Consider the following 27,390-nt stretch of genomic DNA (forward strand, 5'->3'; position numbering starts at 1 on the left):
AAATATATATATATATATATATATATATATATATATATATATATATAACTTCAAAAAATATTGAACACTTCATAACTTCAATATCATAAGATTTGCAATACTTATTAAGTTTCAGATGTTCATTTATTGAACACTTCATAACTTCAATATCTCTTCAACAATTCACATGAAGTTTATGGAATGTAGTTTGCCCATTTTTGCGCAAACCATAATACCAATTTTTTCACCCAAACGTTTAACAGACGGTGGTGTTAGTTATATTTTGCCCCAAAATAGGCAAACTGCCCGTTTGGTATCCAAACTTAAAGTAGTGTCCATTTTGTCTCATAAGGCTAAAAAAGTGTCCTTTTAGCTCCAAACTCATCTTAACCCAGCATTTTCCAGTGACAAGTAACTAATTGGGACTAAATAGCAATGTAATTAGGTACTCACAATTCCCAAAAGGAAAGTAATTGAGGAATCCTCTCAGCCTAATGAGATTAAATTTACTCAAATCCGGTACCAACGCGACGAGCTTCATTTGAATTTTTATCAACAAAATAAATAAACATGATTATGAAGAAATATAATTAAGTACAAGTTTGTGGGAAATACCAAAGAAAAGACAAAAGGAGACATGCAACAACAAAACTTTTGACAGCATTGGGAAACAAGCTTTGAAATGTCGATTTTAACAAGGGAATACACGAACCAGCATTTGTATGTACAATTCTTGTATGTTCATCAAGTTGGCCGGATCCTCTTCAGCCGCATGTATTCCAAAAACTGTGAAGGTAGTTCTGCTAAAAGTGCTTGAAGGACCGAGTCTCCGCCTACAAATCAATGCACAGGAATCAGATCACGTCCAGAGAAAACAACTAACATATATCCGCTTCAATCAGAGATGGCTTGTGTTAAGCGTTAAAATAACCTACCTTGTACATCCCGGAAGGGAACAAATTGGACTATGTCACGGACTGAAACACGTCCCCGTGTTGATTCTAGCCTCTGTTTATCAGCATCTAAAATCTGTGGACATATGATATGGGACTTGTCTTTATATAAACGATTAAATACCATTAATAATGCTGCATCTGGATAAAGAGTAAATACACACCTCCATTTCCTTGAAATCAGCTCCTCCCACCCCGACAATAAGAATTGACAATGGCATATCCGCAGCATGAACAAGGGCATCCATTGTTTCTTGGAGATCAGTTATCACTCCGTCCTGGGATTTTTGTAATATTGTAATCAGCACATAGAAATAAACATATTAAATTTACTCACAAATGGGCATAACGAAATTCAGCCTCGACCAAAATTAGATAGAGGAGCTTCACTTCAACTGAAATTCAAGTTAAAGGTTTTCCACACCACTTTTATGCGTTTCAATGGAAGTACATACATATTTATATCTCTACATATCAGTACCATTTGCCTAGCTTAATTAAGCAAGGCTTAATGGGTACTTAGGCTCAGGCTACCAAGCAAGGTTCAAACTCATCTCATCCATTGAATAGAACGAAAAACTCCCACTTAACAAGCCAAAAAATTCTGATGTTGGAAAAGAGATCAATTGGCTAAAACTCTAATCAATGAAAAGCCAACGTGCTAGCATGTGATGGTTAATAATTTACTTGAACTAAGATGAAAATATAGCAGTCGGTGTGAATTGAAAAAGAGACAAATTATGTTAAAAGAATGAAATGTACCGTGATTATTAACAAAACAAAGTACTTCCGCTCGCCCTTCATCAAAGACTGATTTGCAATATTTGCTGCTGACGTAACAACTGGTCCAAATATCGTTGGTCCTGCAAGAGAAACATTATAAAGCGCACTCATGTATGCCGTCATGATACCCTGGATTCCTTCCACCTACAATAAGAAAATACTGATTAATGAAATAAACAAAAACAAAAACAAAATAATTCACAAAATTAAGATATAAGAAAATTTGGCACATTTAATGCTCTTTCGGACATACCTCACTGTAGTCACTGCTGCCATTTAGATTGAAGCAGTGAGAAACAGGGCCATCAATTGGCCGCGCTCCGAAACCCCAAGCAGGATAACATCGGTCTCTATCGTAGAACTGCAATACTTCTCCAGAATCCAAGATTGCCTGAAATTTGAATTCCAATTCAATGAAGTTATTATAGGAAGGAAACATATAAGATCATTATGTACAAGACCAGTTTCTCACTCTCTGATAATCATTCGGCCTTCCTGATGGATCGATATAATGCAATGAATCAGGTAAGCGTGGATTTCCATTAGAAGCTGACAAACACAACTCATGTGAGAAAACAAATGTATGCTGAGATGAAAAATAAGAATTGTCCAATATACATAGCAGAAGAAAGCTAAGGAAAGCAAATCAATGCAAGCGATACTAGAAGAATCAACATAATAGATGCGTATCATTTTGAAAGGAGCAATCAAACTTTGTCATGTCATTACATCTTTCAGTTAATCCAAGCAATTCTTACTGTAATGACACTAAAGACTTCCTGTGGATGTGGAGTAAAGTGCCATAAATTAGCTAGATTCAAGATGATACAGATACAGTCAAACAGAAAATCAGAGTACACAGAATTATGGGCATTCCAAGAATAGGAACTTCAAGCCCCTAAACTGGCTCCATTTAACACCCCGAATGCCAAAAATATAGAAGGGATCAGAGATAATGATCATAAGATTGGTGAAGGCAACACAATATGCCCATACATAGCTACAGAAATATAATCAACTTTCCTCAAACCTGATGTCATGAAGGAGAAAAAGTACAAAACATATAACACAGACCAATACATACCAGTAAAGTCGATGGCCACCATGAAGTTAATTTCATAACCCCATGCCAAGTAATCGAGGAATGTATGCTGCGTTTTCTCGAAAAAGCATTCCACAAAAAGCTGGCTCTTTAGGACCTGGTAAAATTAGTGACCTCAATAACCAAATACAGAAGTTTAAACTAGAAGTATCTTTTCCAGACAACAGAGATTTTTACCTTGTTTTGCGAATTTTGTCCCACAGCAGCTGGTATGAAAAGATTTGCGCTCGAACCAGTCGAATGCAACACTTCTAAATCTGTTAGTGATTTCTGAACCTTGCTGGCAATTGTCATATGAGAAAGATTGTCAGTTTCCAGTCTGTAGAGGTCAGAAATGACAGAAGGATGAAAGGAAGATCATTTACCCAATTAAATCATGCTTTCCGTTTGAATCGAAGTCATAACACTCAATAGTCAATGGACTGTCCTGCATTTGTCCAAATGTTATTGATATCATAATACTTTCTTGACATACTCGAAGGAAGATTCATCCCCAGCAATTTAGTAAGATTGTTAGCGGTACAGGCCCTTGCAAAGCTATACACGACTACTATAATGTGAGAAACCTTTGATTGTATTCTGCAATGGCCAATGAGCAATGCATGAAACACTTCTGAAGAATTCCATTAATATACTCTCTCCGTCCAATTTTATGTGTCACCATTTCCTTTTTGGTCCGTCCCAAAAAAGAATGTCTCCTCTCCATATTTGGTAACTATTTAAAGACACAATTCCACTTTTACCCTTATTGGTCCCACTTATAAGGTTCCACTTAATTGAAAATAATAGTAGTACATTTTCTAATAAAAGACAATTTGGTAAACATCACCAAGTCTTTCCTTATTTCTTAAAAACCGTGCCCGGTCAAAGTATGCCACGTAAAATGGGATGGAGGAAGTATTATTTAAGTAGCTGATAAAATCAGAAAGTATCATATTATATTAAAGAGCTAAGCATCCCACATTCATGCAGGGTTCGGGGAACAACCGCACCCCTAAGGGATGTGATGTGGGCATCTTACCCTGATGCAAGCATCAGCGGCTAAATCAACGGTTCGAACTCGTGACCTATAGGTCACGGAGACAACTTTACGTTACTCCAAGGCTCCACTTAAGATTAAAGAGCAAATACATGGAAATTCTTCTAAGTGAGAGCATACGATCTGCCAAAACTCGGCAGTGCAAATTGTATGGGCACCCCTCAACTAATCGATGAGTAAAAAATTAACTAGCTACACTTTAAAATCCAAATATCTACCATTCTTAGCAATCCACGGAAAATATGGTTAACGACTGCATGAAAAATATTGCTCATAGCAATATCTGTCTCATAGGGTCTCCTGTTTTGTCCCTTCCATGATTCTGCATTTTTTGGTAGGGTCTCAGAAATTCTTTTAGGAAGCACATCGAGGAACATTTCTTTTATACCTTACTTCCAACTTGTTGAATAGTCAAGGAAATTGGTTTCCAATTTGGACTATGATCATCTTTTATAACTTCTGTTTTGCAAATTGGAACCATCATTCCACTCTCAGTAGATTTTGATATCACCAAAAATGGATCCTGCCACAAGCAATAAGATATCGAACTTATATCCATTACACAATTCAAAACGACAAAAGATAAAACTACTCCAATGAGTTCTTACGCTTTTTGAGAACAAATCCTTGGACACCAATTCTGAACATCTCAATTTCAACTCAACAGTAGTCTTTGAGGCAACACTTTCTTCAGCACAAACAGTAAGCTTACCCGACTTTTGGGCATGCGTTGGACCAGAAGATTGTTCTCCACGTATAAGGTCTAAGGTCAGGGACCCATTTGACTTTGTGACAATCTACAAGAAAATTCAACAATTATTGTATTAATAAGAAAAAGTTAACTTCATATGTACAACTATAATGATTCTGATCATTGGTTGGAAAAAAGAAATAACTGCATGCAAGAACTTAAACAGGAGAAATGTATCAAGCAGTTTTAAAGCAGGCATCAAATGTGGCTATTATCTTGCTGGTAGCATTAATAAACTCTGGCAAAAATCAAGCAGAATAGGATGATACTCAAGCAAAGGCGCAATGTTTTAACGACCAACCAACACACAAGAAAACCAGTGGTGCGATATACATAACCGAGTTACACAAACCATAGAGCCTAAAATGCAAAATTTGTCGTCTCTTAGCATTATAAGTTCAAAAGTAAAATATTGGATTGACAGTTATCAGCACCTGAGATAATGTGCAACTAGCCTCGCCAAGAAAGTCCTGCTCCTCCAGTTTAAGCATCTGTATAAATCATGCAGACTTCGATATATTAGTCATAGGCCATGATCATATATGTTTGTATCCTTTAAAATTGCTTGAGAAAAAAGAAGTAAAACGGTTTATTCATTTGCCCATAGACAGTAAATGATGGAACAAACAAATGAGCTGAAGGGCACATGACATGTACTCATCAGGTAAGATATGACACTTATTGTCCAACAGTCTGTACAGATGACAATGCAGCAGTGTGAAGAAAATGGAAACAGATATGCTTAGCTTTACATGTTTATCTTATTATTGCTCTACTGCAAGTTCAGGTGAATTGGGAGAAGTTCATGGAGGATCAACACAAGACTTTGAAACTAAATACTAGTAAGGACTCCTCAAGAAGACCATATGTTTACATGAAGATTGGTCATTATCCCAAATCATAGTGCCTGGGATGCTACAGAAGTAGTCTTTGAATAAGATATACCAAAGAAAGTAGCCCTATGAACTTTAAGTTAACTTACAAATATTATCTAGAAAACCTCATGCTCTAGAGAAGAGCAAGCTTGGCCAACTTTCAAAATCTGCTTTTTTTGTAAAGTATTTTTTTGTTAAATGGAGTTTCACCAAAAAGGTGCTTTCAAATAGTAGCAGTTTATGATTGGCCAATCAAGTGTCAAAATTAGAAAGAGAACATGTAAAAGTTTCACTTTATCATAAGTATTATTTAAATAGATAATGATTTAAATGTTTATTATGAAAACCTTTGATTAATTTTTTCAGTTTCATTTAATTAAAATGTAAAAAATAAAATCACGAAACAAAGAGTAGCTTGTTTATTAGACTTTAGTCATAGATGTATTGCGGACAGCGTGTAAGGTTACTTTTAGTTTGTACTGTTGGAATATTTTGGCAAACATAAAGGTTTGCTTAGGGGGGGATATTTTGGTAAACATAAAGGTTTGCTTAGGGTAACTTTGACCTTAGAAATCCTTTAGAAGAGCACACACATATACCTTTATATCGTGATTATGAAATTGAGTGTCAACATCAAGGACATGGAACCTGAGATAAAAAGAATCTCGTAAGACAAAAAAGAGGTATCTAATTGACAGAAACATCAGATTCTGAAGTGTCAAGACTCACACCAAATTCTGCACTGTCTCAAAATGATAGACAATAGTATACTTTGTAATCCACTTGGGATTCAATGAGTTTGGAACTACTTCAGTACGGCCAAGCTCTTGCAATGAACCATCTCTTCCTTTTGAATAAATGACTACCATAGGGTCGCTCTGTAAACAATAAAAGATTCACAATGGAGCATGATAACTTGGTAAAGTCAAACAAATGTTTAGGCCAAGAAATGGACAATAATGCTTGCAAATAAAAAGCATTATAAATTAACAACGGAACCAGTCATGTCAGAAAAGAAATGAGCAGAAAGAGGGGGCATGCAACTACCAACATACATAATAAATACGCTCCTAAAAATTTTAGAAGAAAAACAGACAAAGTGCACCATTTAATATAACGAAATAGTATACTTTGTAGTTGGGTAAACGCGACTCTATTCAACATCATAGAAATACATTAGCCATAAACCCCAAGACAGTAAGTTTATAAAATGCCAGTTCAGAGAGGGAAGTTTATTAAAAGAACTGGCAATATCAGCTATAGAAGTTACTATTAGGACGACAGACAATTACCTTCTATTACAAACTTTGGAGTGAGTCGGATGAGATGAACCACATTTCTAAAGCTCATTATAGAAGTAAATGGAAGATATAAGATAATGGAAAGGAGCAGCAACTACTATTCGTATCACATGAAAAACGACCTGTATGATTGATACAAAGTTTTGAAAGTACAGTTCCATCAACCTTTCACTACACTATTTTGTCTCTAGAAGCTAGATTTGGAGGGTATCCTACGTAAAATATGTGAACAAACTTCTGAATCTGAACCTTAATCATTAACATGAAACTTGATCCTTAAAATGATTGCAATGATGAAATGAAAAAATTCCGAATGCAAACATTCAATGCTTTGCTCCAACTATGGAAATGAAGTTACAGTAATTGTATATTGATGACAACAAATAATGATGAAGAAGTATTACCATGAATCTCATAACAGGAAAGTCAGTATTTGTCATTCACATTACGATTAAGGAACGAACCTTGGAAAGTACATCACGATCACGCAAATCGGTAGCAGATAGAGATAGCTGCAAGTGAATAGAATAGTTTAAACCAAAAAGTACATTAAAAGGAATATATCAATATTCACAGTTAATCGTCAATGTTTAAGTTTGTCATAGGCTCCTAGCCAAGAACTAGAATGGATAAATAGCTTGTAAATAGTGATGGGCTTGCAAAATGATTTCAAGCAGAAAAATGATTAATAAGAACCTCACACAATCTGATATAGCATACGTCAAAGTAACAGCATCGGATACTTACGCGATAGGAAACTAAAAGTTGGAGATTTTATCATAAACTTGAAACACCTAATACTTTATCTTCCTTTTCAGCGCATATAAAATACTATTAGACTAACAATAGGTCAATTACATTTATGCAACATGGCAACCTCCAAATTTATACTTGGCCTGTTGTTTGTCCCACTGGGCCATCACTGGAAACCTGTAAAAGGATGCAAAAAATATCCAACTACTAAATTGATCGAGTGACAGTGCAATAACTCTTTAGAAACACCTTTAGCTACAAGTTTAATCTTTTTGGATGTAAATGAATAATTACTCTTGTTAGAATATGAGTAGGAACAGGAATACATATAGAATCCTAGTCATTGTCCTAGTTGGAAAAAGAGTCTAATGCAGTGTCTATAAATAGGGTCCCAATGTAATAATTTAGATGCACAATTCAATAATAGTATTCACCTATATTTCTCACATGGTATCAGAGCCTCTACGATATGGATAGAAAATCAAAGAACTTCCGCTGCCGGCGGCGGCTATAACCCATACATGTCGCCCGTTTGGTCAATGATCATGTTACTAAATGTTTGGGCCACCATGCATCTTTCCAATGACTACTTTTTCATATCTATTTTTCGTAGCATCATGCATCTTTCCAGTGACTACTTTCTCGTATTTGATTTGTGTAGCACCGTGCATCTTTCAAGACTACTTTCTCATATCTGAGTTGCATCGCACCGTGCATCTTTCCGGTGACTCTTCAAATCTAACATGCGTAGTTCTGTACGCCTTTTCAGTGACTCTTCAGAACTGATTTATGTACGGTCATGTCATTATTCTGACCCTACCCATATAATTTTGCTTTTTCAATAAGGTCGTGCCATCATTCCGATTCTACCCATATAGTTTCTGTTTTTCAGTAGGGGTCATGTCGTCATTCCAACCCTATCCAGATAATTTCTCTTTCTCAGTAAAGTTGTGTCATCATTCCGACTCAACCCATATAATTTTTTCTCAAATTGTGACCATTTTTCATCCATCAAATCTAATAATCCGGCGCATAAGCATGTTCCAACTAGCTTTTCAGTGACTTTCTTGTTCGAGATACCTATATATTTTATACCAATCGACAATTTTTCAGCTACATGGTATTTATCGACTTGGAGAAGGCATACTACAAAGTTCTTAGGGAGGTTCTTTGGAGATGCTTGGAGGTGAGTGGGGTCCCGATGGCATACATCAGATCGATTAAGGACATGTATGAAGGAGCTAAGACACAGGTGAGGATGGCGGGAGGAGATTCTGAGCATTTTCCGGTCCTGACAGGGTTGCATCAGGGATCGACTCTTAACCCTTTTCTGTTTGCTTTGGTGATGGATGTTTTAATGCGGCGTATTCAAGGTGAGGTGCCTTGGTGCATGCTTTTTGCGGATGATGTGGTGCTGATTGATGAGACGCAGGGAGGTGTGAATGATAAATTGGAGGTTTGGAGACAAACACTTGAGTCTAAAGGGTTCAGGTTGAGTAGGAGCGAGACAGAGTATATGGAATGCAAGTTTAATGACTTGACGCAAGAGGACGAGTTGGTAGTTAGGTTGGACTCTCAGGTGGTGTGTAGGAGGGATAGTTTTAAGTATCTCGGGTCCTTGATTCAGGAAAATGGTGAGATTGATAAGGATATCTCCCACCGGATTGGGGCAGGTTGGATGAAGTGGGGGCTAGCCTCGGGAGTGTTGTGTGATAAGAAGATGCCGTTCAAACTTAAAGGAAAATTTTACAGAGTGTCAGTCCGTCCGACCATGTTATATGGAGCGGAGTGTTGGCCGGTAAAGAACGCCCATATCCAAAAATTGAAGGGGGCGGAAATGCGGATGTTGCGTTGGATGTGTTGGCTTACTAGGAGTGATAGGGTTAGGAATGAGATTATTCGGGAGAAGGTTGGAGTGGCTTCGGTGGAGGACAAGATGCGGGAAGTTCGGTTGAGATGGCTCGGGCATGTGAGCAGGAGGGGCGCGGATGCCCCAGTTCGTAGGTGTGAGAGATTGGCTTTGGATGGTTTCAGGCGGGGTAGGGGTAAGCCGAAGAAATATTGGAGGGAAGTGATTAGACGGGACATGGAGCAGTTACAGCTTACGGAGGACATGACCCTAGATAGGAAGGTGTGGAGGACGCGGATAAGAGTAGAAGGTTAGTGCCTACGGGTGGGCCGTAGTCGGAAGCTAGGAGACCTTTTAGGTGAGGGTATTGTGGGTGAGGGTGCCTTTGGTTTGTTAGTATAGGGTTCTACTGTGTGGGTGCCTTATTTTTATTGTTCCAACGTGTTTCATGCTTTATTATGAATTTACTTATTATTCTTTGTCCCTTTTTCTCACTTTCACCTCAGCTTTTGTTTTGATTACATAAATCAATGTATCTGTCACAAATGTCATAAATTTCTCCTAAGATTTTGTCAATGTACCCAAAATTGGTTGACCAAATCTAGTACTGATCCTTCACCCACGTCATGTCAACATGGGTGTGAAAGCTAAAGTTAAGAGTCTGAGCAACTTAGATCCACCGTTATACTTGATCGATTTAAGTATAGATCTCAATCCTATTAATTAAAGTATAGATCACATTCATATTGAACATTAATCACATATAAAGCCTAAGTGCCTTCTTAAGTTGCATCACACAAATCCCTACTTGAGATGCACTAAAGCCAACTACACTTCCACTTCTGAATTCTCCGGCGCCTCTGGTGGAAATGTAAGGTAAGGCTGCGTACAATAAACCGTTGTGGTTGGGCCTTTCCCCGGACCCTGCGCATAGAGGGAGCTTTGATTCAGCGGGCTGCCCCTTTATATTTTCAAGAAAAATTACCCAATTTGGCATCTTAGAGCAAAAAAACTACCAATAGTAGCCCTACATCTTTTTTTTGGTTAACTAGCCTTAAATCTTTGTTTTAATCCAAAGTTACCAATGATTCCGTCACTACTTCGTGCTTCTCTTTGTTTTCTACTTCGCAGCATTTTTCTTCTTTACTATCACTAGTTTTTCTATCCTAACCAATATTCAATTTATTAGACATAATAAATCTCATCTCCGCCATCAAATTCAATTTATTTAAATACAATATAACGCAACCTTTATTTTAATAGTCGTTTTCAAATCAGATGATACATAACACCTAGACATTCCTACAGTTTAGCATGAAAAAATGATCTTTCGGAATTGGATTTTGTTTCGAGTGGGTGTAGTTGGAATACACGGGTTAAATTTTTGGAGTTAATTACATGCATAGAATATTGCTTGGAAGTGTCTACATGTATAGCTATGTATAGTTGTGTACACTTGTGTATCGCATATTATACATGTGAGATAAATGCGTCATAACAAAATTTTTCAACTACGAATTTTGACTCCAAACCAGTTCGAATCACCTCTAATCTTTCCAAATTTTGTAATATTGCCTCGCCTATGTGTTCTCAACGAACTTCAAGTAGTACTCATTTAAGAAAAATCTTTTTTTCTTAGGTTTTTGACTGTTGTTATCATGTGATCAAAAGGTCATGGGTTCAAGTAATGGAAATAGCATCTAGGAAAAAGGCAAGGTAAGGCTTCGTGCAATAGATTCTTGTGGTCCGACCCTTCTGCGACTGCCCTTTTTTGTCTGTTGTATATCATTGGTAAATTTTTGTTGACCAAAAATACTTACATAACATTCTATGGTTAAGTGGTTGTAAACTTCATACTTACGTACATTTCTGTAATTCTCTCAATGTTTCTCCTTCTCTTCACTAACCGAGAAATTCAAACATGTATAAGGTACACGCTACTATATAATTTGCATTACATTCTCGAAACCCTTGTAAGAACAGTGGACAACAAAACATGAAATAGGCAAGAAGAGATATAGTCATATCAAGATATCGCATCTAAAGTAGGTAGGTAAATTAGTTGGAATCGGCTATATCAATCCTTACTACACAATTCAAAACTATGGCAAATACATGAGCAATTTTCTGATCAAGTAATTGTATGCTCTCTATTCTTCCTTCCACACCCAATGCTCGCGCCAGACCCCACATTCAATTCCTGTCGACTTGGAAATGAATAAGTTACTTTAAAATCTTTGCTGTGGATTGTGATACACCTATAGTATCCTCTCCAACCCAAAGTAATTCAGCTTAGTAACATAACTGTCTCTTTCTTATACAAGCATCCCATCCCTCAGCATAGACATCCAACAAAGTCAACTAGTCAGCACTAGTTCCTGGTTACAAAATTGATCTAAGGTGTCTATATCAACTTCTTTGTCCCAGCAATAATGTAGAGGAAAACATCCCATCAAACTGGCGATTCGGCAATCACGTAACAAGGATCTTCCTGGAATCTTCTGACACAGTCAATGCCAATTCAACTGGCAGTCCAATCTGACAGATGTCAAGAGACTTCACTATATCCTCACCTAACACGAATTCTCCATCAAAGATCTTAATCAACCACAATGATCCAAATAAACTCTAACGAAATCACGGAAAACATGCGGAGGACACATCTACTCAGGCTGTCGATTCAGAAATGGAACAAAGATGCAGTTCTCAATTTATTTCTTTCGGTCAAAGCCAAGTAAAATTCTAGTCAGAATCCTACCAGAGAAAATGTTAATTCAACCAAAACAGCTACCAATTAAATTCTAATCAGCAGCATACATAACTCCGCACCATTAATACCGGAACAAAAAGGACAGTCATGTTACATATTGAGCTGTAAAATGTAGAAAAAACAGTAGAGAATGAAGAACCTCGACATGCGTGTATAGGCCTTGGTAACCACGAGACTTGAGAACAGCACCGACGGCTTCGTTATGGCCGTTGTTTTGATTTGCCACGTGAGCACCGGTGCCGCCGCCGACCGCCGAATGTCCACCCCTGTTCTCGTCGGAGCAGCAATTTCCCATGGCTGCTGCTACCGGCTACTACCGCCGGCGATTCCGGTAAAGCTATAAATCCAAATATATCTGCTACGGTGTCTGTGGGCGCAGAAATTTTGGTTAGTAAATTGAACTGACTAACTGTATGTATGTAATGTAATGTAATGTAATGTAATGTAGTGGGCGTTGAATTTGGAATTTTGTAACGGAGAGAAAGGGGAGGAGGAGTGGGACCCGTCCTACTTACCGTCGCGTTAGTCCAATGGCAATAAAATAAAAGCGCGTTTATTTCCGATTATTACTATAACAATGGCAATGTATTTGTTGAAATTATCTATGTTAAATTCGCATCTATTGTCACAAAGTAGCAAAATATTCCTCTATGGTTGTTAACTACATACTCCCTCCATCCCAAATTACCCGTATGGCACATTAATTAAGAAAAATGACTAATAACATGACTAGTTTATCATAATACCTCTATTAAATAATGTTTACATTTTATTTTAAAGAAAAAGTAATTAATACAAAAGATAAAACATGAGGAAAAAAAATTGTCTCTAGAATAAGTAAAATGAAAAATTAAATTAGGAAATTTAAGATGGGTAATTTGGGACAGAGGAGTATTATTATTATGTATTGGTCTCTATTTCACGTTTAGTTAGATTTTTTTTCAGTAGCTTGATTAGATTCATTAAGATTATTTTCTTTTTGTTATGTGCATTAGAATTCACGCGAAAGGATACGAATATTTTCTACAAAGAAAAAGTATTCTTTGAATTAAACATGAAAGTAATTTATTAAGCGTAAGATTATCGGTATGTATAGGTTTCTATTTCGAGCTTGCTTAGATTTTGAAGTTTGATTAGATTCACCCGACAACATTCACACACTGAACGTGAAAGTAGTTTATTAACTTAAGATTATTCCTTGTATGTATTGGTCTCTATTTCAAGCTTTTCATCGAAACTATCCTCCTTTTACTACATGCAATAAAATTCACAGGAAAGAAAATGAGACATCTTCAATGGAAAAAAGTGTCCTATGAACTGAACGGAATAAAACAACAAGCCAACAACAACATATCCAGTGTATTCCCACATAGTGTCAACATATCCGAATAAAGCCGCTGAAAAAAAAAATATAATTGTCGCGCATTATTGTCAATCCCAATGTAGCAAAGTCAAAGCGAGCCCTAACTAGACACAGACAGAGACACCCCACACTCAAAAGGCTGCCCACCAAGGCAGAGAATGGACCACGAGTTTCTCGTATGAACATAGCCCCAATTTGACTATTCGTGTCACTTGTCATTTAGACCAGCCACAAACCCTCAACAAGTACAACGAACGTCCATATCAATTGATGTTAACAATAGCCGTTACTTTATTTAGCTAGTGGAAGACTTCTTAAATAAAGTTGGAGGAAATTTCTGTAGGAAAAAGTTAAAAGCCTAAACTGCTCCGTGAAGAAAAGATTATAACTAATACTCCTATATTGTGTTAGACCGATGCACTAAAACTCTTACTACGCGGAGTCCGGGGAAGGGCTAGATTGAAAACGAAAAATCTTACTAGCGTCTGCTGACCCCATACAAAGAAAATTCTATCAATCATTGCAAAGACTATAATCTTGATTGAACCAACACCCAACTTGGGCAATCAAACATGCACCTATCATTGTCTTATTGTTTGTGTATAACAGACTAGCATGACCACATATTCTAACGCATTGTGTTGGCAGGAAAGAGGTCAACCACTAGAGTTTCGTCTTAACAGACAGTGGAGCAAAAACAAAATACCAACCTCAAATGACCCCAGAAAATGAATAAAGTCTGATAATTTTACCACCACTGCTAACCACAACTGATAAGTATAGACAGATAGAGCTAGCTTCCTAGTACGAATCTACGTTTTGCCTCCAGCGCTCAAAAGATGTCTTCAAAACGAAACTTAGGACCATTAACGATATTTTTGTACATTCATACCATTCAGTTAACAACCTAATCATCAAAAGTTTACCCAAAACGCCTTATAAGTGAGCGCTCAAATGACATGGAAGACGTCCCTTGTTGCATTACAGCTTCTGAAGCATATTGCTGCTGAACTGGAGGAACATAAGGAGCTGAAGGGCCAGAGGAGTAGTTGTGAGTAACAATATTCTCCTGAGGTGGCAGCATTCCTCGCTCTACCCCCGAGTAAAATTGATAATTCCGGTCAGTTTGCTCCATGAGATGCGGCTGCGATGGGACACCGTCTTGCATTGGTCTATAGCTGTCAATGGGAAAATTTAAGATCAGCCTTCTATATTTATTAAGTTTGAAAATGGACTGATGCACTAAAAATTTGTAAAAAGGGGAACAACTTTTTTTTTTTGGTAATAAATGTGAAATATTACCCGAGACAAACAAATATAATACAACTAAAGAGCACCTAAAATCATATCCCCCTTCCAGAAAGGGTAATATGATTAAGTAGGTGTCAGACAGAAGATAAAAACCAAGCACATAACCTTGAATCAGTAATCTGAATCTATGAGCTCTCCTAGATCCCTACAAAAACTCTTTTATTTTTTGCATGACTTCTTTATTTATCTGTCACACTACAAAATTGATATTTACATTTACACCTCTGAACGATTTCCAGTTTCTAGTTTGCCAAAGTGTGATATAGCATAGCACCCCACACCGCTGCCACCACTTCCTTCTTGGATACTTGAGACAACTCTCAAACATGGGGCTAATAGTCTACGTCTACTTAATACATGATAGAAATAGTTTCTTTAACAAAAGACAAAAAGATGTCAAACATAAAAAGATAATTTGAACTTTGAAGAGAAAAAGAGCATTGTTGCTGAATTGCAAATATACACCCAACTGCTAACAGCAGCAAGTATTACTATCTTAATATTAAGCAAGCAATTGAAAACCTCAAGTCTTCTGCCCCCACCCCACAGTTTCCAGAACTATAGGGAAAAATAAAATCCTCACAGAATAAAGAAAGAAAGCAGAGGACACGAAACCTGAGATATGGGTCCTGTATGTCAGCGGAAATGCCTTGAGTGACACATGGTTGACAAGAATATGCATGACTAGGAGCAGTCAATTGTTTACGCTCAGCAACCGTATGAGCAGTATCCACGAAGTTCGTGGTTCTAGCCCATCCATGCTGAGCACTTTGGAGTTCATAGACTCGCTGAGACTCCAAGGGAGGAGGATGAACGTGCTGCATTCCAATCATATATGGATGCTCCACATAAGTGGGCCTCGAGGAATACTTAACTTGATGTTCCGTATACAAAGCAGGAGTTGTATTTGGTGGTGGAAAATTGGCAAATGAACCTGCTTTTTCCTGGGGACAAGAAAGCACCTTAATCCGATCTTCCTTAGCCAAAGCGGGTGTAATCTTTGGCATGTAATTATTAGCAAAAAACTGGTTCCCTTCTGCAAGTGGATGGGGCGGCACTGCTGCTGTTGCTGATGCAGCCAGGGGACGAAATAAAGACAATAAATTCCTCACCTGTATATTTCAAAGGCCCTTAATGAACAGTAAGATGTAAAGCATTTGCAAGACACCAACTAGTGCTAAATACAGCGGCATTCCATATGTAAGGGGGAAACGCCTAACCTGTCGATCATTTAGTTCTGGTTCAAACTTGTTGCCACGGTAATTGTCCTTTATTGTGTGTCTGAAAGAAGGTTCTGGCAGGGGAAGACACTCCTTAAAAATTCGAAATTTCACCTGAATGAGAGCAATAGTAACATGAACCTTTGTAACCAGTTGCATAAAACAATTAGGCAGAGAAAGTGTTTGTTGTAAATCCAAATAACCTAGATATCAAGAATGTCAATAATGCCAGATAAAAAAACAGCAGCTAAATTAATACCTTACTAGTCAATGACCTACTGCAGCAATAAAAGAACCCATAACACGGGACGGATAATCAAGTAGTAAAGACCCTCTACCTCAATATACAAGATTAGTGGTTTGAGTAACCAAGCAACAAAGTGAGAAAGGACCACAGTTGGCTCCTGTGTGGGTTGTTTCGGGGTAAACTGATCGCATAAAAAATAATAATGTGACAAATAAAGAAGCCATGATATGTTGACCCAAAAAACAAAGGGAAGCTATGATACATCTCTTAGTAAACAATATATGAAGGAATCACTCATCAACAACAATGTCAGGTATTTATTTGTCTAAGAGTCTAAGAGGCCGTTTGGTTGATCATATCAGTATAATTAATCTCAACATAAAATCCCTGTGTAGTAATGAAGCATTTGGTTGGCCACATAAAAAAGATCTCCGCGTAGTTAATGCAGCATTTCGTTGGAGGTACTAAATAACATCCGCATTAAGTTACACGAGAAACTATTTATTATTTTATGCAGGATAAAATACGGAACAAGAATATGGTCTTAACAATACGAGGATTAAATAATTCAAATACAAAAATGTCCTTTTAAGTAATCCTTGCATAACAATCCCATCATTATTATTATTGAACAACACTTCCTTCATTATTAATCACTGTATGATAACTTTTATTATTATTCACCGCATAAATAATACCTGCAATATAATACACATATAACCAGTATCCGAACCAAATGACCTCTAAGTTCAATGGTCAATTACAAAAACGGAGTTTGTTGGTCTAAGAAATCATCTACAGAGCAAAATTCAGAAAAAAAATGCATAATATGTATAAGTTGGGCCAACAGGTTTGAGATGTAGCAATGTAGAAAATATATGTGATAACTATTTATCCCTGTGAATACCAATAACATGCTACAAACTTTAAAGACACATAAGAGTACACAGAAGGATGTGGAATAAACTAACAATAACTTTCTACTGATAGTGACAAAATCATATACTAACTAAATGCATCACGTGGCTCAGAGCTTCTTTATCTTTGGTATTATTTTGAAGCCTACAAACTTGCACAATGACTTGGAAAGATTGATCAAGGAAAATTTTTAAGCTCGAGGTCTTAAGAGCCAAGCAAACCATAAATCCAAGCAGGATGAATTCAAAACACATTGGACCAATCTCTCCCAAACCCATTTCTTACTATCATCATGCAATTTTTATATCAAGAAGCGGCCAGAATTTTAAATAACTGACAGAAAACTGATTTACCTGAGCTGGAAATTTGCCTCCAAAAGCAAGTGGTTCCACGTCTATAATTCCAGTGGATGTTGCCTCATATACACCATACAGAAGCTTCAACTCGACATCAAACAGGAAAAGCTTAGTTCCTGGCTTAATCTTTTCTACCCTTTCCTTTTTGTATGACGGGAGCCCAAAAACACGGAATCTGTAACAATCATGTTTTGTACTTCCACCACACAAAAATATAAAACCAGAAAGGACATCCTGTTGGTCAAATTCATCCCGCAGGACAAAAAAAACACATTTCAGAAACCATGAAATAGAACAGACTAACCAGTGTATACTTTTGATTGCCACAATGATGCCAATAAAAAGATGACATGCTTTTGTTGTGACAGAAGGGTAATGGTATAAAAGGTGGAGCATGAAAGTGTGGCATTCTGGTAATATATGGATCCTACAAATAGATAGGTACTGACATATACTTATAACCCGTTTGGCCAAGCTTATTTTTCCTCAAAAGTGCTTATTTTCCCTCAAAAGTGCTTATTTTAAAATTTTGAGCTGTTTGGCCAAGGTTTTGGGAGAAAATAAGTGCTTATGGGGAGTAGCAGAAGCAGTTTTTCATAAGCTAAATAAGGTAGCTTCTTCCCAAAAGCACTTTTGCAAAAAATATACTTAAAAACACTTTTGAAAGCTTGGCCAAACACTAATTGCTGCTCAAAGTGTTTTTTAAAATTTATTGGCCAAATACGAACCGCTTCTCACCAAAAGTACTTTTTTTTAAAAGCACTTTTGAAAAAAGCACTTCTCAAAATAAGCTAATTTTATAAGCTTGGCCAAACAGCCTATTAACATGGTTTTCCTTAGCAAAAGCAGGATTAATATCTAGTGGGCCAACATTGGCAATTGATGAACCCACCTCCTGAGGATACGGCAGCATCTTAACCTGATCTTCCACACCCAAGCTAGACATAATACTTGGCACATCAACATTAGCCAAAGACGGTGTACATGGATGGGACACAGTTGTTGCTGATGCAGTCAAGGGGCAAAATAAGGATAATACATTCCTCACCTGCATATTTAAAATTTTCTTTAAAGAACAGAAAGCAGAAAAGCTTTTGTAAGAAAACAACTTGTATGAAATACGCTGGTACTCCATATCTAAGAAAGAAACCCCTTACTTGATGACCATTTAGTTCAGGTTCAAACTTTCTGCCATGATAATTGTCCTTTATAGCATGTCTGAAAGAAGATTCTTGTAGGGGAAGACATTCCTTATAAATTTGAAACTTCACCTGAATGGACAGAGGGAACAACAGAAACATAAAGCTAGTTATCTAGTCGCACAAACCAATTAGGTGGAGAAAGTGATTTCCATCAATCCAAATAACTTGGACACCACACCAAATGCATCATGATTAAGCAGCATACAGCGGTAAATAAAAACTTTAAAGCCTGAAAGTATCTGAACTAACTAATTGTTCCTGTGACTACAACCATGATGTGAAAAAAACACACACTGATGATACCTAAAAGAAGACGGAAAAATGCAAAATAAATAGCAGTGGCTTTCTACAGTGGATAGTTTTATGAGATAGTGACAACTTAACAGAAATAAATGCATCACACACGCTAGAGAAAAGTAATGGAACATAATTAACCATCATAACTTCCTCCTACCTGGACAAGATAATATCCACATCGACGGCCTACTTAACAGAAATAAATGCATCACACAGGCTAGAGAAAAGTAATGGAACATTATTAACCATCATAACTTCCTCCTACCTGGACAAGATAATATCCACATCGACGGCCTAAGCACTTGCCCCAGATTTGGAAAGGTTGGTGAAGAAAGTTCTAATGGGTAGAGTTTCTTAGATAAAGTATCCAAAAGGTTCTTGAATAATATACATGCATGCAAGCTTCAGGGCTTAAAAGTCAAGCAAATCATAAATGCAAGCAGGATTAGTTCGAATCACGTTAAACCAGAGGGTCCCAATCCCATTACCTAAGACAACATGCATCTTTTAAATTAAGATTAATAAACAATTGGGCAGAATTTTAAATAACTGACAGCAAACATCATTTACCTGTGATGGAAATTTTCCTCCAAAAGCATGTGATTCCATATCTAATTTTCCAGTGGATGTTGCCTCATACACACCATACAAGAGCTTCAACTCAAAATCAAAGAGGAAGAGCTTTGTTCCAGGTTTAATCTTTTCTACAATTTCCTTTTTATTTGCACGAAGCCCAAAAACATGAAATCTGAAACAATCGAGCTTCGTCAGTCCGCTGCACAAAAATATAAAACCAGAAAGGTCCTTTAAAGCTTCCTTGTCTTTCTCTTTATCTTGTGAGGCAGCTCTAGCAAGGCTAGATGCAGGAGCTGGAGCAGCAGCAGAAGCGGATACTCCTGCTGAGTCAATAATAGGGAGAAAAGCTTGATCTATCACACTACTTGGCTCAACCTCTGCATCCTCCTTTTTCTCCATCCCAACCAAGAGTGAAGTTGTTGCTTTGCAGAGGAAAAAAGCACTGCATAGATGCATGTTTACCACAATGAGGAATCAGGGTCAAATTGAAGCAGCAGGAATGTATTTCAGCTGAAAAGATCTTGGTTCGAACTAAAAATTGATGAAAGTAAAACAGAATTGTTGTAGTGGAAAAAGATTTCAAGGGTCCAGGTTTCTGTTTTTATATAAATGACAAAACGAGGGAAAATTAATGCAGAGAGTTATCTTCACTTTCCTCCCTAATCTGTAGAAACAAATTGATAAAGACACAGCGCCAAGAGATAAATCATCCTTGTAGAAGACTACGAATCCAAAAGTCCACACAATTCAATAAATTAATGGAAAAGAACAACCACATGAGATCATCCGACCATGGCTTCGCACAATCGAAACAGTACATATCTTCTATCTTAACATGCTAAAATAATGCAATCACACCAAGAAAAGTGTAAAGGATGTGGTTTTAGTCCTTTCAAAGTCAGTTCGACGACCTCATGTCTCATTTCCCACATATGTTGCTCGGACTCTTCAAAAATATCAACGGATGTGTCGGTTCCTCCAAATACAACGATTTTTGAAGGATCTGACACAAGCGGCAACATTTTTGGAAAGTCGGAGCAACTTAGTTTCCCACATTGCCTGAAAGTAGAGGACCCTTTTCTTCATTTCTCTTTCTCGGGTAGAAAGAGTAGCCACAAAAGGACCCTCCGACTTGGCACACCTATTAAGAAAACAATGATAGGTATAGTGACTTTACCATATTACCCCTATTAATTGATGGTTAGTAATAGGTACTGGAAATGATTTGGAGAATAAGTATTAATACTAAGGGTAAAACATGGAAAAAAAAGTTATCCTTTCTTGATTTGTAAATACTCAATATGACAATTAAAAATGAAAATTAAATTAGGAAAATAGTAACAAGTAAATCTGAACGGAGGGAGTAACATGCATATCTAGAAAGAAAAAATGGAACCTGAACCTGACAGGTTTATTACACATTCTATTTTCTCCTTATACCTTCAACTAAAAATGATTTATCACCACTTAGAGCTTTAATTTCTAGCACTAGCTCCAATAACAGCACATCGACTGGAGGAGTACAACAGACGCATTGGCTGAAATATCTCCGCATTAACAACTAAAGCTCCAAAATAGAAAAATGAGCCTAAAATAATATATCCGACAACACATACATAAATTGGCATACGAATGTTGAAACTAGTCATAACACCTACCACTCCACTACAAAATCATTCGCAGCATAGGGTGCCTCAAAATGAAATAAGAACCACTAATGTCAAGGGAAAACCGCAGTAGTTCTTTCACCAAAATAAGAAAAATAGCAAATGTTCACACATCAGGATACTCAAAAACACAAAAATACTTTCCAAATTCCAAACTCGGCTTTACTTAAAGACTATCGCCCGTCTGTTCCAGCCTTGGTGGATAGAGTTACCTACCTGCTCTTAGTGGCAGGTGGCAGATAACCGTGGAATTAGTCGAGCTGCGCGCAAGCTGGCCTGGACACCACAGTTATCAAAAATATATATATATAACACTAGTATATATGATCTAGAAAAGCGAAGCATGGGTTCACGTGAACCCGGTCACCACCACCTAGATACGCCTCTCGACTGCAAGAACCTCCAGAGGTTAAGGGCAGCCTAGTGCTCTAAACGGCCCTATGCATGAGTCCGGTGAAGGGCGAACCACAAGGGCCTATTTTACCCAGGCATACCCGTCATTTCTGCAAAAGGCTGTTTATACGGCTCAAATCCGTAACAAAGGTACATGCATCAAAAAATAAACAGAAAAAACATTTAAATTCCACGAACCCATTTAACCCCATTTTCAATCACTATATCATTCTCATTAGCACGTTATATAAAGTGGAAAAAATACTCGTATCTCGAATTTCGTCATATCAAAATGGAAGTTGTACTCGTAGATTTTGTATAGATAACAACAAGGAAATTCAGGGGAGAAAGTGGGAGAGTGCATACCAGCGAGCAGCGGGCAATGGCTGTGCGAGTGAGAGTGAATGGACTGATTTCGATTCGCCGCAACTTTCGTTTTCTCCAATATACTCTCCTTTTGTTTTTCCTATGTTTCCCTTTTCGGCGTGTACACTGTACAGTACGAGAACAATATTTTATTTAAATATTTAGTGGGTAAATAAAATATACACTATCATTCCATAAAACGGACAAGAATTTATAGAGTCTAAAAATACTTAAAAATAAGCTAATTTAAATACCTTTGTACTCAAAAAGTTAACAATTTTTAGAATCGATTTAGATTGGCTTAAGGTGTTTTTAAGCAAAAATAGTTTATAAACAGTTTTGTGTCGTTTGGATGAAACAAGAAGTATTTTTAAGCATTTACTTTTAAACTAAAATGACAAAAATAATTAATAAGTTAGAAATTTTAACTTATAACGGCTGCTTTATAAGTCATAAGTTATAAGTTCATTCAAAACATGTTTTTAGTCTCTGTCAAATATTCTGCGGAACTTTATTTGTTATATTTGATGGGAGTTGTGATAAAATAAAGTAGCGGAAACTCATATTTAGAGGTGCAATTTTTGTAGTTTATTCTATTTTTTTTATTTATGTTTATAATTTAGTTTACCTTTTTGAGGTGTAATTTCTACTGTTTTATGGATTTTAAGTGTATTATACAATTTTTGTGTTGCGTGTTATAAAATTTAATAGAGTTTCCTGGTGTTTATGACAAACTACTTTGGACCTACCCTCAAAAAAGAAAAATTCATATCGTCCTAAAGCACTATGTTAATAAGTTGCATATTTTTTTTTGACAATAAAATGTAAATATTACCATATCAACAAAATCGATTACACCTAAGAAGCATTCATATGCCAATGCTACTGCATGACATACTGCAGTGGCGGAGCCAGAATTTTCACCAAGGAGGTTCAAAATCGTAAAATGTAGGCACACGAATTAGCCGAGGAGGTTCAACATCAATTATATATATACAAAAAATAATTTTTATAATTTTTCGCCGAAGAGGGTTCGGATGAACCCCTAATCTCCGCCACTGGCATACTGAACCTCAAGCTTGCCTCTAGTTACATAGTCTCTCAACAAAACTCTTAACATTTTCTGGCCTGTTTTGAGCCTGCTAGCATAGTCACTCTCTCCTTAATCACTGATTGCACTTGCTAGAAAATTTTGTCATTCCTGGTAAATCATATATTATGAACCATAGCTCCATAGGCTGCAGCCACAGTTTCCTTCTAAAACTTTTTTCACTTCTTCTCCTCATCATCAGGATGGTAGTTTGTACTTTCTGAAGTTGCACATTCACTCCTAACTAACTGATTATTTGTGCCCACATAGTTTTTGCTATGCTGCAATTTGCAAACAAATGTGTGGCCTTTTCTAGTTGCATTGGTCACATATATAGATCACACCCAGTATTGTCACAATGCCATCCAATTCTCTACATTCTTTCTTTGGTAAGTAGCTTATCCTGTATTGCAAGTCATAAAAGAAATTTGTGTTTTGATAGTACTATCCTGCTCCAGACCATCTCATGCCCTCTCCGTACAGGTCGCTGGCCCAAGAATGCATAATACCTCTCAAAAATGGAGTAGATACCTGGTTTAGTAAGCTGGTACTTATTTGAGCAATACCATGCCTGCATTCCTATCTTGATTTTGTTGAGTTGTTTTCACTACCAACTGCAATCCTGGGGAGGTGTTTGTGTCTAAATATCTTCTCCTGCCTTCGTATATATACTATGAACCCATTGTACCCACAACATATCCTTCCTCTGACACAACCATCATATCAATTTACCCACAACAACAACATTTCATAATTTGCAATTTTTAATGTTAAGACCACCTTGAGCTTTTGAGCTGCAGACATGGCATCACTCTACCCCTACAACTTGATATGTTAAGACCACCTTGAGCTTTTGAGCTGCATACATGCCATCATTCTACCACTGCAACTTGTGAGGTATTACTTCCTTGCTTTTGATTGTTGTTGTTTCTTGAAGGTGCTTGGTTGTTTCGTTGAACAATTGTAGCAGTGATTAGTGGTGTCCGTTTGGCTTCTTCCTGCTTAAGAAAGATCTCATAATCAAGAAGTTTCTCATAGAGTTCTTCATAGGTGATCATTGTTTAATGTGACCGGATGGCCGCAGAAATAGTGTTATATTCAGGACCAAGGCCTTGGAGAATTCGCACGGTAAGTTGCACATCTGTGATTGGTGCTCCACCGATTGCAAGTTCATTAGCAATGGAATGTATGTCACGTAGATATTAAGTGACAGACTGAGAATCTTTGGTGATACGGGCTAATTGATCTTGGAGACTTATAATTCTAGTATGAGATTTGTTTGCGAAGGAAGTGTGCAGGGATTCCCATGCTTTGTTGGCTGTTTTGGCTATTGCAATAGTAGATGCAAGTGTAGGTTCCACCGATGCCAAGATGGCATTCTGAACTAGCTGATCTTGGCGGAACCAGTTAGTATAAGCTGGATTAGGAGTGCATTCATTGTTTTCTGTAAGTGTGGTCAGAGGAGCAGCGATTGTGCCATCAAGGTGACCGAAAAGGTTGTGTTCGTGCATGAGCATCGACACCTGTGCCTTCCAGGTTGTGAAGTTGTGGCTGCCTGCAAGTTTGATAGGTAGTTGAGATGCAGGATTAAATTGCACGATGGTAGTGCTGCTGGCAGTATTATCTGCATTAACAACAGTGGCTTTGGTGGCCATGTTTTTGCATGAGGCAGTAGGTAGGGTTGGAGAAAAAAATTTGGGATCGTACTCATGTGAGCTTTAGAGCCCTGATGTAGGAAAAATTATAGTTTATTTCAAAATAATTATTATTTGAAAAAAAAATCATTGTCATGGAAAATAAGAGGTATTACATAATGTTTTTAAATTTGCCATTTGGCTATGTAGGTGTATGGAAAAGAGACAAAGTTATATTACTCCATGGAATCAAAACACATGGTATGACACTTGTATAATCTTGAAAGGAGTATGGTTCTTTCTTGACATTTAGTATAATATGTGTATAATAATAGCAAAAGAAGCAACTTTCCTTTGATAAAAAAATAAGTGTACTAACACTTGTTATAATCTAGTAGGAAGAATATTCATTATTTTCCCTATATATATGTATGCTTCTTTGTATGTTATGAAGCAGAGAGAAAAAAACAATAACACACACTTTGTTTAAATCATTTTTCTTTTCCATTTCATTTACTTCTCCATTACTATTATACAATCCTTATTATTAGTTATATCATTTTCCAAATTAACTTGTTGGTATTTGTATTAATAGTTTTGTTGATTCCTGTATCCTCTAAATATTTAGAGAAGTGCTTGTTTAATCTTGGGGAAACATTTCACACTGCTGAAATAGTTTCTTAGGACAGTGCCCAGCACGACTCAAGTATAATAAATATATATACACTGTTATATTGTACTGTTAATATTATCAAAATAATATTTTGTTCACAGTTGTATAGTAGTATTATTTTTCTTTATTCCCCAACACCTGATACCATAAAGGAACTACTGCTGAACAGAGAATGAAAAGATCTATCGTTTATTCATCAGCTAATGGAGAATATACAGGCTCTAATACAACACTGAGTCCTAAAGTAATACAACAACTAATGCTAATTACACTCCTAAAGTGATACAATAACTGATAACAGTTGTACAAGCAGATAACTAATGATATAATTACAAATTATTCTTGTATATCTCTTTTACTTTCTTCTTATCCTCAGTCCCCTCCTCCCGCCCCCCCCCCCCCCCACACACACATACAAGAACCTCCTACATTGTGCATCTACTAACTTGACCACACTTTGGGGTAGAATTAGTGCAGAACCCCAGAAGTTCTACAAGGCAAATAACACACAGTTTACTATTTGGAGTCTGCCAGCATAAGATAGGTGTCGTGTTGAGGTTGCTATCAATCTCATGTTTCTTTTATAAATAAATATTTGTGATTATAAACTTTAAATATCATAATTTCATAATGATTCACCAGTCTACAGTGATAGTAACTAGTTATATTGTAATATATACATGGTATATATAATCTCTTCACAACGAGCAAGGTTTTTTTTTTTTTTTTTTTTTTTTTGCAAAATTAGAATGATGAATGCTTTTTTTCTTTTAGGGTAAATTACATAAATCTCCAAAGATCCTTACCATATTTACTTATTCTCCCACTAGTTTAAATTAATTACAGACCAAACATAGAGTCAAATTTCTAAACTCGACACAAACTTTTAGTTTGATATTAAAGTAGACATTGTTCACTTTAAACACCTAAACTATCATTTTGGCATATCATTTTGACACTTTTGGTAGAGATTTAAAAAATTTAGCTGTGTGTAATAAATGCTGCCTACGTGAATTAATTGACTAATGAAATTGAGCAACACATCTGATTTTTCACATCATCATGCACATATTCAAATAAATTAAAGAGAAAAATCAGGATTAAAACATATGACAAAATGATCAATAAATAGCTGACACGTGATATTTTTTCAAATAATTACAAGTATTTTTCCTTTTTCTAAAAGCAAAATATATTTTTTTTTTATATTTGGTTAAACTCTTTTTTGATGAATGATTTTGAACCTCTATAAATAAAAGAATCATTTTCTTGTACAATAACATGATAGTATTTTGTGTTATTGTACTATTGTGTTATTTATAGAATTTGTTTAGGGGATCCCTTTTAATACAATAACACAATAGCATCCGCAATCTAGTTATTAAAGAGTTTGTTCAGGAATCCCTCCCAATAGATTTTATATTTTTTCAATATTAGTTTTTAATATATAGGTCGTTTGACCAACCATATCAATAATATGTTTTTAGTATTGTATTTTTCTTTGTCATCTGATTTATCATCTGTATGATTTACAAACTTTAAACTTTCGCATGACGCCGTCTCGATTTCAAACCCAACAAACTAACCCCCTCCCCCAAATTATCTTCTCTAACACATCCCGCACACACACACTTTCCATAAAATCATCTTCTCTGATACCCATTGTGTATCCTCTTCTCCGCCATACCACGAAGCTCTCTCCGTTTCTTATAGAGAAACTCATTCATTTTTTTTTTAAAAAATCAAATTATTTCTTACAGTAACTCCGCAAGTAAAGAAACAACCAAAAAATTAAAGATTTGCAAATTCTAATCATCATCATTCTTCAAACTTTTTTCAACCCAAAACACATGACAAACTCAAAACACTTAAGAGATTTTTTTTTTTCTTTTATATAGAATAAAACATGACTATGAAAAAAA

The 27,390-nt window shown here is 36.5% G+C and overlaps 1 protein-coding gene across 1 annotated transcript; it reads right to left on the bottom strand.

Moving 5' to 3' along the window:
* Positions 1 to 484: 484 nt before the first annotated feature.
* On the bottom strand, positions 485 to 22,252 carry LOC107873942. The gene is made up of 24 exons (XM_047414537.1): positions 22,072 to 22,252; positions 19,640 to 20,087; positions 18,728 to 18,841; positions 18,463 to 18,618; positions 17,568 to 17,804; positions 16,050 to 16,163; positions 15,445 to 15,941; positions 14,444 to 14,696; positions 12,295 to 12,465; positions 7,248 to 7,295; positions 6,212 to 6,360; positions 6,082 to 6,130; positions 5,042 to 5,098; positions 4,465 to 4,653; positions 4,245 to 4,379; positions 3,183 to 3,244; positions 2,995 to 3,097; positions 2,800 to 2,914; positions 2,188 to 2,264; positions 1,969 to 2,106; positions 1,695 to 1,859; positions 1,097 to 1,210; positions 915 to 1,008; positions 485 to 812 (listed from the first exon to the last, which is right to left on the bottom strand). Exons 2-24 carry the CDS (start codon positions 20,042 to 20,044, stop codon positions 724 to 726), a joined length of 3,531 nt encoding a protein of 1,176 aa, XP_047270493.1. The 5' UTR covers positions 20,045 to 20,087; positions 22,072 to 22,252; the 3' UTR covers positions 485 to 723.
* Positions 22,253 to 27,390: the final 5,138 nt, after the last annotated feature.

This window comes from Capsicum annuum, chromosome 6 (assembly GCF_002878395.1).
Source record: "Capsicum annuum cultivar UCD-10X-F1 chromosome 6, UCD10Xv1.1, whole genome shotgun sequence".
NCBI lineage: Eukaryota > Viridiplantae > Streptophyta > Magnoliopsida > Solanales > Solanaceae > Capsicum > Capsicum annuum.

Excerpts from the sequence above, each read along its gene's own strand:
- LOC107873942 (XM_047414537.1), bottom strand. The coding sequence starts at position 20,044 with ATGGAGAAAAAGGAGGATGCAGAGGTTGAGCCAAGTAGTGTGATAGAT. Across the intron at positions 2,265-2,799 it reads GGTGGCCATCGACTTTACTG|CTTCTAATGGAAATCCACGC; the intron begins GTATGTATTGGT and ends TGTGTTTGTCAG. Across the intron at positions 813-914 it reads TCCCTTCCGGGATGTACAAG|GCGGAGACTCGGTCCTTCAA; the intron begins GTAGGTTATTTT and ends ATTGATTTGTAG.